The 12592-nt window shown below is 34.3% G+C and overlaps 1 protein-coding gene across 5 annotated transcripts in view; it reads left to right on the top strand.

The window, feature by feature from the left end:
* The window catches only part of LOC138696609 (short/branched chain specific acyl-CoA dehydrogenase, mitochondrial-like), a 34217-nt gene extending 21843 nt beyond the window's left edge, over positions 1–12374 (top strand). For all 5 annotated transcript variants that reach the window (XM_069821778.1, XM_069821776.1, XM_069821780.1 and 2 more), the window contains 7 exons: positions 912–1012; positions 1917–2123; positions 2733–2903; positions 4190–4315; positions 7647–7829; positions 11738–11873; positions 12038–12374. In XM_069821778.1, the coding sequence (XP_069677879.1) occupies positions 912–1012; positions 1917–2123; positions 2733–2903; positions 4190–4315; positions 7647–7829; positions 11738–11873; positions 12038–12216 (1103 nt within the window). In that variant the 3' untranslated portion in view covers positions 12217–12374. The remainder of the gene's footprint in view (positions 1–911; positions 1013–1916; positions 2124–2732; positions 2904–4189; positions 4316–7646; positions 7830–11737; positions 11874–12037) is intronic.
* The last annotated feature ends 218 nt before the right edge of the window (positions 12375–12592 follow it).

Raw genomic sequence — 12592 nt, 5'->3', positions numbered from 1 at the left:
TGCCTGATATCCGTTCTTAAATTCCTTTATGCCCTTATACAGTATAAATCTATAATGTTTTTATTCTTACTATTTGTTTCTACCTCATTCAGTTTTTCCTTCAAGTAAACTCTCTATCTTTCTTTTTATTCCAAATGTACGACTTGCTTCCCATCTTTCATTGAAATAATTATCTCTATTCACCTCAACTGAATCCTGTAAGAATTTCAATTTAGTCATTTCCTTCTTTCTACTATCATGGAACAATCTCCATCAAACCATGGTTCCTTTTTCTTAGTTTCATAATAATCTATGCTTTGCTCAGCTGCAATTTTGATATTATCTCGGATATTTTTCCACATGTAATAACATCTAACTCTTACTCAACTTTTGCTAAAGCGGAAAATCTACTTGAAATTTCGCCCTGATAATGTTGCTTAGTTTCCTCGTCTTTTAATTTCGGAATATTGAATCTTCTAATATTAACTTGTCACACAAACATTAATAATAATAATAATAATAATAATAATAATAATAATAATAATAATAATAATAATAATAATAAAGTGTCCAGATTAATTATACTATAACAAAAATCTGAAGTCTCTCGTAAGAAATTTTTAAGCTGATATGCGACAATAGAGTAGTTTTGCCAACTTTAATTGTTAAAAAGAAATAATAAATATTTTGATACAGAGTTCAGTCTATTGTTCAGTACTTAAATAAAAAAGAATTCGCAGTTTTCTTCTCTCTTGGCTCTGTGTTTATTAATGATAGACTATTTTACAATTATTGTTTTCTTCTTACCATGTTTTCTAGCATAGTTATATACCTTTTTAAACATTTCATTTTAAAATTTATGAACGCAGATTAAGTTCTCTAACTTAAATACAAAATTAAATATTCAAATTTTTTTTTTTATTTATTTTCAGTTGCGAGATTAGCAGCAGAGAAAGTTTCTCCACTTGTGAAGAAAATGGATGAGGAATCAAAGTTTGACCCCAGTATAGTAGAAGCACTTTTTCAAAATGGGGTTAGTACGCAGATTTATAAAAAAATTTGTGTGGATCTTGCTAATTTGCAGGAAGTTTAAACGGAAAACATATTTTTTGTGACAGTGTTTCGGTTATGTTATAAGAATAATGATCGTTTCATTGATAGTTGAAGTTAACTACATGAACATGACCGTTTTATATAGAGAGTATATAAGTGAAATAATACCTCCATATAGGTACAGTGAATAAAACTTACTGTCAAATAACAAACATCCCTAATATACATGTTGCCGTAATTTGTCACATTAAATGAAGTCTGTCTGCCAGTAGCCTACAGAGTTTTTATAACTTGCAAAATAACCACAAGTTCATTTGCATACATTAGCGGAATATTTGAAAGATTTTAATGCTTAAGTAAAGTGCAATGTATATTTTCGAAGTTACTGTGTCATTTGTTACATAATGTATTTCGATCGAAATTTTTTAAGATATGCATTTTTAATGAGACTTTTTGTGTGCTGTACATTTTAATCGTTTCCTTCATTATTTTGTTTTGTTATCTTCTCTTTGACACTAAATAGATTATATTTCATAGTGAGTTTTAAAAGATCTGATTAAGTTCAGCATCATTCTTTATCGTCTGATTTTTTCCTTTTCCCCCTCTTTTTCTAGCTGTCCATCTTTTTCTGTGCTTGATAGTTTAAATATAAAGAGTAGCCTACTATCTAAAGGAGAGGTTGTTAAAAATTAAGTTTTGTTCTTAAGAATTTTATTCCAATAGTGTCTTTCTGTCTTTAAATTGTAAAGAGTAGTAGTAATATTTCAGTTTGTTTATAATTTATTTTCTAAAAGTGTTACTGTAAAACATACATCATAAACATAGTGAATGTGGAATGTATTGCAGTTAACGCCTTTTGGCTTTTTATTTCTTATTTTTTGCAGTTAATGGGAATTGATGTTGAAACGGAATATGGAGGTTCAGGTTTATCTTTCTTTTCAACAATTCTGGCAGTGGAAGAGATATCCAAAGTTGATGCATCTCTGGCGATATTTATTCACATTCAGAATACACTTGTAAATGCGTTAATAAGGAAATTAGGTACACCAGAACAGAAGCAGAAGTACTTACCTTTATTGACTCAAAGTGTGGTAAGCATTGTCTATTTGTTTATGTAAAAAATAATGTTGCGTATGTTGACATTCTTAAAATTGTGGACGATTTGAATAATTTCTTGAGTATTGTATCAAATTCATATCAACTACGGTACCGGTATCTTTATCTTTGACATATAAATTGTAATAGTACTTCATGTTCCTAATTCATCATAAATTTTAACCTCGGCTAAATCTATCAAAGAATTTAAGGAAAGAATCCATATATATAAGAGTGAAAGGACAGATGGAAGAACTAACAGACAATACTGGTATGCGAACAATCGACGATATTTACACCTACTTTGCCAATATGTATGAGTTACATACACGTTTTGCAACAATTCGTTTACTTTTTAGTCTTCAGATTTATATTTCCGTTTATAGCTTACTTACCGGTACCGTAATTGTTACCAGGATTAAAATTTCATGTTTATGTCCTGGATTGCACACAAAAATAAGTCATTCATAATAAAAAAACTTATGAAGAAAATAAATTACTTATAATTTTCAATTTATAATCTTGGTATGAATTACCTGTACTTTTTTTTCTTAACATGTAGAAGCAAGCAAAGACAAAAATTACTAAAGTTTGTTTAATTGCAGTGTGGAAGTTTCTGTTTATCGGAACCTCTCTCTGGTTCAGATGCATTTGCTTTGAAAACAGTTGCGAAGAAAGATGGAAGTGACTACGTTTTAAATGGCTCAAAAATGTGGATATCACATTCAGATCTTGCTGGATTGTTTACTGTTTTTGCCAATGCAAATCCTTCTGCAGTAAGTTGATTCAGTGTTTTATTTTTCATAAATGGAAAGTGATCTACCATTAAACTTCTTTGACAATTTTTTCTTACTATTATTTAGAATAGTTAATGTCATTAAGGAGTTAAGTATGCCCTTTCTCTACAATGTTAAATTTGGTAATTTTTTAGGATTTACTTTGTTCTCAGAAACTTTCTGTACAAATATTAAATTTTAAAATGTTTATTCGAGTATTTTTACTGTTTTTCTGTACGAGGAGATGTAATATTTTAAACTTTATATTAACTTTACATACTGGTATAGATATGTTTCATTCATAGTTCAAAAACGTTAATGTAGGATATAGCCTTCTGGGATGGGAAAAAGTAGGTATCAGTATACAGTTATGTAGCCTACCTATTAGGCTATTATTTATTATTATTATTATTATTATTATTATTATTATTATTATTATTATTATTACCATCATCATTATTAAAGTAAATATACGAAGTGAATATTAAGAATAAGAACTGATGATATGTACAGAACAATTAATAATACTGGTACTGTACAACAATTAATTACATTTTCTTAAGTGTTCAATTTGAAGTCTTTCAGCGTTTACACATTCCTGTAATGTAGTTTCTACACTCAGGCATACTTTGGTATAGAGTTCTTTATTGTCTGCAATTTCTTGGTATGCTTCTTTTAATGAGTCAAATCATGTCATCAACAGTGAGTGGTTTTCTTGAGAACACTTTATCCTTGACAACATCCCAAAAGAAAAGGTCCATTGCGGTGATGTCTGGTGATCGTGGTGGCCATCAACTGATGGGGAAATACTTAACTCATAAGAAGTTCTCTTTAATTTTTTGGAACTTTGAGTAAATGTCAAAGCAATACACTTTTCATTTGCAGGAGTAGTAAATATCTCTGCCTCTATTGTTCGTTTCCATATCTTTCTGGGTCTTCCTCTCTTTCTTTCTCCTTGCGAATTGCAATCCTACATAGTCTTTTCATCAACTTCTGGCTTTCTTAAAGTGTGGTCTATCCATTTCCACTTTCTGTGCTTGATTTGTTGTCTTATTTGAAGTTACTTAGTTCTTCTCTCCAGTTTCTCATTCGACATCACTTATGGCTATCTTAATATGTTCAATATTCGCCTTAGTTATCTACTTATGAAAGAAATGAGTCATGCCTACCACTATTGTATAGCAAATTTTTTATTATTTCCGCACATTTTTAAGCATAAGTATATCAGATTAAACATAAAATCTTTTTCATATTGTATGCTTAGTGATGATTTCATTGTTGTCTAGGGTTACAAGGGAATCACGTGCTTCATTGTAGAACGGGATAGCCCGGGTTTAAGTATCGGGAAGAAAGAAGAAAAACTTGGATTGAAAGCATCTGGAACATGCATGGTTCATTTCGATAATGTCAGGGTAAGCTATCATTTTTGTCAAGTTTTCATGATTTTTGCAGTGAAAAGTTTTATTTGAATGAACATTGAGTCTCTTTATGGGATATCTCGTCCTTAAATTACAGTATGTGTCAAGTATGTGCCTTGTTGCCATATACAGTCCGCTCATTTTAGGAAACTAGTTTCACTGTTCAACCGTATACTTCATTTTCCAATCGATTACTTAATACACAAGCAACAATCACACACACATTCCAGTACAATTCTTGGAAACAACTAACTGCTGGGATGTTTTGTAGAACTGGTTCCCCACCCTGCAGTTGGGAGAGCAGGAAGTTGGTCAGCGGCAGAATGATGTGAAGTTTCCTCGTAAAATGAGAGCACTGTACCAAATAACATACAGTTGACATGCATCTCACGATTTTTCTCACCAATACTTGGTGTGCATGCATACGCATGCAAGTTCTTTCAAATTAATTGCTGACGTTCTGCATTGAATAATTTAGCTTAACTATCAACTTAATATTTATTTATAACGTTTCATTAGATATGAGAATACCAAAATAATATTTTCCTTGATACACCGATAGTCAACTCTAGCTTTTTCAGGCAACAGTTTATAATACTTTTCGCCAAAAGGTCAGTATCAGTACTTAGAATGAGTTGTTGACATTTGACTTTTATTTATGTGGGTAATTGAAGGGGAAAGTGTATGGGCAGAATCTCCATACTATTTATGAACTGAAGGACAACATCAGGAATAGCATTCACACTATCAACCATGAGCAATTGGCACGTGTCTATATGAACCTATTAAAATGTGCACAGAAGTGTCTAGATGTCGGTGGAGGGCACTTTCAACATCTATTATGAAGGTTAGTACGGGACACTCGGTTATTAATTTTATTCCATTTCTTTGAAAAGAATTGTTTCAAAGGAAATGAGATGAGACAGTCCGGTTTTTATCTGCCCAACTCTGTATAATAACAAAGTTATATGTATGATATTAGAAATTATGTTTTTCTTAAAAAGAACTCCATATCGGTATTTAAATATTTTATTATATATTGGTATTAGGTAGATATGCCTGTATGTGAACTCTGTAATACGAGGCGCATCCAGAAAGTAAGTTTCTCGATTTTTTCCCCTTGAAAGTAAACGTAATTAGCCGTGTCAATTGCGCATGTGTAACAGATCTATGACGTATCAATCATATGCCAGCCGGACAGGTCCCGCCTGGTGCTAGTAGCATGGCAGCAGTGGTCCGAAATGGAAGCTCTTATTCCTTCTCCCGCCGCCTGCGAGGTTCGGTCAGTGATAAAGTTCTTTAATGCACAAAGCATTGCGCCAATTGAAATTCATCGGCAGCTCTGTCAGGTCTATGGGCCGAACATCATGAGTAAGCAGATGGTGCGTCGCTGGTGTAGGCAGTTTTCCGAAGGTCGTCAAAGTGTCCATGATGAAGAGCGCAGTGGGCGACCATCCCTCATCAATGATGATCGTGTTGAACTGGTGCGGCAGTGCATCATGGAGAACCGTTGCTTCACGATTACGGAGCTGAGCAGCCATTTTCCGCAGATATCGCGTTCCTTGTTGCATGAGATTGTCACTAAGCACCTGCTGTTCAAAAAAGTGTGTGCCAGGTGGGTGCCGAAAAACCTGACACCCGAACACAAAATGCAATGTTTAGGAGCAGCACTGACATTTCTGCAACGGTATCACGATGACGGCGCGGCGACGAGTTTCTCGACAGGATCGTCATGGGCGATGAGACTTAGATTTCGCACTTCACCCGGAAACCAAGCAGCAGTCAATGCATTGGCGGCATAGTGGATCTCCAGTCAGGACGAAATTCAAACAGATGCTGTCGGTACGGAAAGTGATGTGCACGGTGTTCTGGGACAGGAAGGGCATTCTGCTCATTGACTTCCTTCCAAGAGGTGAAACAGTGAACGCTGACCGTTACTGTGAAACACTGCGAAAATTGCGACGTGCCATTCAAAACAAGAGGCGTGGAATGCTTACTGCAGGTGTTGTGCTCCTCCATGACAATGCTCGTCCACATACGGCTCGGCGCACAGCAGCTGTTTTGACGGAATTTGGCTGGGAGTTGTTTCATTATTCACCCTACAGTCCTGATCTTGCTCCCAGCGATTTTCACGTTTTCTTGCACCTCAAGAAATTCCTGTCCTGAAATTTGGCAATGACGAAGAGCTGAAGACGTCTGTCACACGCTGGTTCCATTCACAGGCGGCAGAGTTCTACGACAGAGGGATACAAAAGTTGATCCCACGATACAAGTGTCTCAAATTCTGATGGTGGCTGTGTTGAAAAATAGCTGAAACATTGCTGTACCTGTTGCCAATAAATGTTTTCCTGAAAGTGTGTGTTCTTTTTTTTTTTTTTAAATAGGGAAACTTACTTTCTGGATGCGCCTCTCGCGTGCGTGCGTGTGTTTTTTTTTTCTTTTTTTTCTCTCCCCCCCCCCCCCCACAAACGCACAAGACTCCAACTCTATAAGACTTGCTAGATCTATTTTAACATACAGTAGTTAGGCATGGATCATCAGGAAGATGAATGAGAAGCATTTGATGGTGGTGGAGATGAGGTTCATGAGGAGAACTGCAGGTTGTTCTCTTTTCGAACATCGAAGGAATGTTGACATCATGAAAGACCTCAACATGGACCCAGTTGTCAACAATACTGTGAAAATTTGAAATCGCACATAGAACGTATGTCTCTAAGTAGAATATCTAAACAGATCCTGGCCTATGCTTCACGAGGTTACAGGAATTTGGGACATCCTATGAAGCTTTGGCATGAAACTGTAACAGATCCACAAGGGTGCCTGCACACGCACACCCACACGCACGCACGCACACACACATCACACATGCACAAACACAAACATACAAAAAAGAAAAAAGATTACATAACTTCTATATTTAGGTACCTATATTTAGCAATGTAGTGGTAGATAGGGATAACACTTACCAGCAATGCAAGGATAGAAAGAAGATGACAGTTAATTTAATTTAATTTACTGTAATTTAAGAATGAGATGCTCCATAGATATTGATGTTAGCAAGTGGGCAGAATCATTCGTTGACAAAATAAAAATTTAATTATTAAAAAATTGGTAGCATTCTCATTCAGAAGTTTAGTCTTTATTTCATAATATGTTTTGTTTTGCTATATTTGTTCCTTATATTTTTTAAAGAAAATTACAGATTTGTATGGTATTATGATCACTGATCATAATGTTACTTCATACATTAAACAAATATGTGATCATATTATATGCTCTTATAATAACAAAAACAGAGAGATCGAATGTGTTGCTTCTTTTCAAGGTTCCTGAACAGAATGTTCTCGGTGAAGTTGGCAAGGGTTACAAGTACGCAGCAGGCTTTCTGAATGAGAGTCGCATTGGAATTGGTGCTCAGATGATTGGCATTGCTCAGGGTTGCTTTGATGCCACTATTCCTTACACAATGGAAAGAAAACAATTTGGGAAAAGAGTATTTTCATTTCAGGTTTGTAATATTATTGTCCTTAAAATTATTGACATGAATTCATTTGTGAGTTTAAAATAACTTTTTAAATGTGTAGTTTTCCTTCAGTATAATTTATTGTAAATAAATTACCTTTCTTTGTATTCATATTCATCTTTATCTATGAAGTTTTTTTAATGTTCTGCTGCTTCCAGACCATGCCTAGTTTATTGTCAATAATGCATTAGGTACTACAAGACTGTCACTCACTTCTGATAAGGACAGATACAAGCTATTAAAGGAACCTTGGCAGCAAGGAAGACTTACAATTTCATGTTGAATCTTTCGTACACTACACACAAGATCGCGTCCTCATTCAGGAAACAGAAATACAACATAGCATACAGAACAGAAAACACACTACAAAGACATCTCAGCAACAAACAACACAAATAAATAAATACAACCACACAGGCATATACAAACTCACATGCAATAATTGCGACAGTTTCTACATTGGACAGACAGGCAGATCATTCCAAACTCGATACAAAGAACACATTAAAGCACTAACCAGAGGACACAATACATCTACATATGCCGAACACAGAACTAATGCTAACCACACATACAATAACATAAATACAGACATGGAAATTCTACACATACAGGCCAAAAACCAAAAACTCAACACACTAGAACAATATGAAATATACAGACACACTAAAACACACCCTAATCAAATTCTCAACACACAGATCAATTTCAGAACACACACACTATTTGACACAACTCTTCATCACACGAACGCACCCACACAACAGGCAGCAAAGTTGAGATAGCGCCGAGATCTAGTAGGCTCTGAGGATGGTGTCAAGTAACACTGAAACAGCTGTAAGCCACACATGCTTACATAATTAATACGAGTAAGATCGCCATTTAATCAATTATTTACAATTTCAATTTCAAGAATGATAATAATGGAAAAAGAACGTTCAAGGGGCAATGGCTAAATGAATATCTGTTTTCGATTTATTCCTTAACAATGAAAGGACCATTATGTCACCATGCCTGCTATTTAAACTCAGCAGTTCAAAAAAATATACGGAGTGAATCTGTCACTTGCTCCTGCACAAAATACGATTTCATGCTAAAATTAAACAATATAAATATTATGCAGTCCCCGTGGTATTCTAAGATAGTAATTTTGCACCGTTACTCTTTGTGGGCTTGGTACAATATCACGGAGGCTACGAATGTATCATTTAGTTATTGTGAAAAGTATGGATTTACCCTCCCCCCCTTCCGAAGGAAAGTCCTGTGGGAGTGACATAGTAATGCAAGTTTGAAAATCGAAGAGAAGGATACCAGTAAAACTGTCATTGTATTTTTCACCATGTTCTTTGTCCTTAAACCTGAGAACAAAGCAGTACCCAAACTCTATGATCAAGACTGCACACTAAACTTACTGCCTCGTTAAAAGTAGCCTACACAATCTACTTTTCCCCAAAATTAGATTAGATTAGTTTAGATTAGATCTTTATTAGCCTATAGAATTACAAGCATTCATAGCATCGTCAGTACCTTACACAAGAAAAATGACATAAGCTTAACATACAATATAATACAAATAAACTTAATTCTAAATAAGCTTCATATGCAAAATTACAATTACACTTAAATATACATTGAAAGTGAAAAACAGTATAGATTATACAAGGTACGTACCAGTAATGTATATTACAGTACAACTTAATACTAAATGATATGACAAAAAATCATTCTTAAATGTATAGGCTAAGCTCGATCTTCAGTCTTCATTGTTCCATCCAGCCTCTTCTCTGTTCAATTTTTCCTGTCTTGTCTTCAACTCTGGGTTACCTGGAACATAAAATTATCAAGGCAGTATCAAGGAGAGAATGTTAACTACTAAAATTTTTAATTTAGATATTCATTTATGCAAAATGGTATATGTGTTAATAAAATGTTCTTTACCTCTTTTTTTTTTTTTTTTTTTTTTTTTAATTTTCTTATGTTAAGTTCTTTGATTTTTTGTGGAAGTTTATTATATAAATTGCTACCTCTATGTGATATGCTGTTAAGACTTCTGGTAAGCCTATGGTAATTCAAGTGTATGTTTTGGCATGTTCTGGTGTTATACTCGTGACAGGCTGAATTTGTTTTAAGGGAATCTATGGCTGTGTTCAGCCGGGACACTGCTGCTGTAGCGCTGAAATAGCGACAGCACTGAACGCCTTGCTGGCAGACAGCGTTGAAATAGCGGCCGCCATTTTTCGTAGCTAAATTTTTTTCGCTGCAAGCCTGCTGCTAGCCAGCGAAAGTGGAGGGGGTAGACATCAACCAATGGTGCCGGAGTAGACAGAACAATGGCGTGTTTCTTTGTAAACACAGCGGACATTTTGCAGTCTGGTCATTCAGCCACTAACAGCTGCTGTAACTCAGCAAAAATGAATCGCTACCCCAGTGCTGTCCCAGCTGAACGCAGCCTATATTTTCGGAATATGTATGATAATCTATGTTTTGATGAATAAAGCACACTATTTCTAAAAAATATACGCAGAGTACAGCTAAGATTTTTAGTTCTCTGAAAATGTTTATACTTTCAGTCCGAATAGGAACTTGTTTAATGATTTTAAGTATTCTTTTCTGCAATTTGAGGATTTGCGTTAATTTTGGTGAAGATCCCAAGTAATAATGCTATATGATATACTGAATGAACATATCCAAAATAGACTGATATTAAAAGTTCCATGGGTGATATCTTCGCAAGGACTCGAAAGGAATGACATAAACGACTCAGTTTCTCAGTTAGATGTTGTATAATTATGCTTTTCTCATGTCAGACTGGAATCTACCCATATACCGGTACCTAAAAATTTAGTGCATTCTACTTCCTTAATTATGGTATTATTAAGTACTATGTGAATCTGGTTAGATGGATATTGATTAAATGATATATAGAGTTTTATTTATGTTTAATTTAAGCTTATTATTTGCTAGCCACTGTTCTAATTTTGTTGATGTTGCATTAATTTTTATTTGCAAGTTCTCTTCCTTATTATCACTCAGTAACTTACCGGTATTTGTTTGTGTCAATTGCAAATAAGACAGTTTTCCCTTCATTTATATTTAACAGGAGATCATTTATGTATAGAAGAAATAAGATTGGACCAAAAATTGAACCTTGAGGGACACCATGGTGCATAGGAACGGATTTTGATTGTACTGAGTCAATTTGTACAATCTGCTCCCTATTACTTAAATACGATATGAACCAGTTTCCTACTAATCCCCTTATGCCAAATTGATGTAATTTCCAGATTAGAATTTCGTGAATAACCATGTTAAATGCTTTGCTAAGGTCCAGGAAAAGTCCAACGGTTTGTTCTTTATTGTTTTTAGCATTGAGGATTGATTCCATAAACGATATTATAGCATTATTGATTCCTTTACCTTTTCTGAAATCAAACTGAGAATTTGACAGTATATTATTATATTCTAGGAATGAGACTAATCTGTTGTACATAACCTTTCCAAGGACTTTCAAGAATCCAGATAATAGGCATATAGTCTGTAGTTCTCAAAAAATCGATTTCATGAATTGAAAGTGCCACTCAAAAACAATATAATTGGTTGCAGCATAGTACACGTATTCCATTCTGAATGCTGAACATTTTTAAGTATCTGTTTATCTATTTAAGTTTGCTTTGTTAATGTAGTCTTACGGCCATCAAATTTGAAAAATCAATAAAACATACCTACGTTGAGTTCATTCAACATTTTGTCAGTATTGAAACACTGTTGTCATTGAAGGAATCTAGGAGCAGCAGAACAGTACATAAAATATCTAGTGTGATATTAAAATAAATTTTGTAATCTAATAACAATCTTCATTAAATAGGATTTTAAGAAGCAAATTTTAATTTCAGGCCATGCAACATCAAATTGCTCAGGTGGCAACACAGATTGAATGCGCTCGTCTTTTGGTGTACAACGCAGCACGTCTGTTTGAAGCAGGGCAGCCATTTACTAAACAAGCCTCAATGGCAAAGTATTATGCTGCTGGTAAGTTCACTCATGTGGTGCATATGTATTTTCAAAAGGCTGACAGAAAATAAATTTGTATAAAATATTATCTTATTGCTGCTGTTGGGTATGAAATTTTCATGAACTATAAATCTAATTTTTATTTTCACATTAACATTCAATTTATTTTTTTCTCCTTCCAGAGGTGGCTGGTACCACAACGGGTAGGTGCATTGATTGGATGGGAGGTGTTGGTTTCACAAGAGATTTCCCACAGGAAAAATTCTATAGAGATTGCAAGGTTGGAACAATTTATGAAGGATCAAACAATATCCAGTTGAATACAATTGGAAAATTTATTGAACAGGAATATACAGGTTGAATAACGCAAAAATGTATGTTCAAACACTCCCAGGAATACTGGTACTTAATTAACAAGAAAAACAATGAACACAGGTATAAGAATTTTACATACTGATATTTTTTTTATGGTTTTTATATTATGCAAGGCAATAATAAAAATGTATTCTTACATGAAAATGTTTACAATAATACCACAAATCACTCTCAATTTCCTCATTCACTTTAATATATCGGTATTTCTTCGTAAGCTGTGACACAGTGAATCATTTGTTGGAGTACCAGTACGTATTTTTACAATTCATATGCAGAGAAAATAAAATGCAAAATTGCTGTATTTAGTATCTCTCAGCAAATACTCGCATGCAGATGCGACTTTCCCTATTCAGTTTTGTAAT

The sequence above is a fragment of the Periplaneta americana genome, chromosome 3, assembly GCF_040183065.1.
Source record: "Periplaneta americana isolate PAMFEO1 chromosome 3, P.americana_PAMFEO1_priV1, whole genome shotgun sequence".
NCBI classification, from domain to species: Eukaryota; Metazoa; Arthropoda; class Insecta; order Blattodea; family Blattidae; genus Periplaneta; species Periplaneta americana.
Note: the sequence above shows the minus strand (reverse complement) of the source record. Positions and strands in the feature narration are given on the sequence as shown.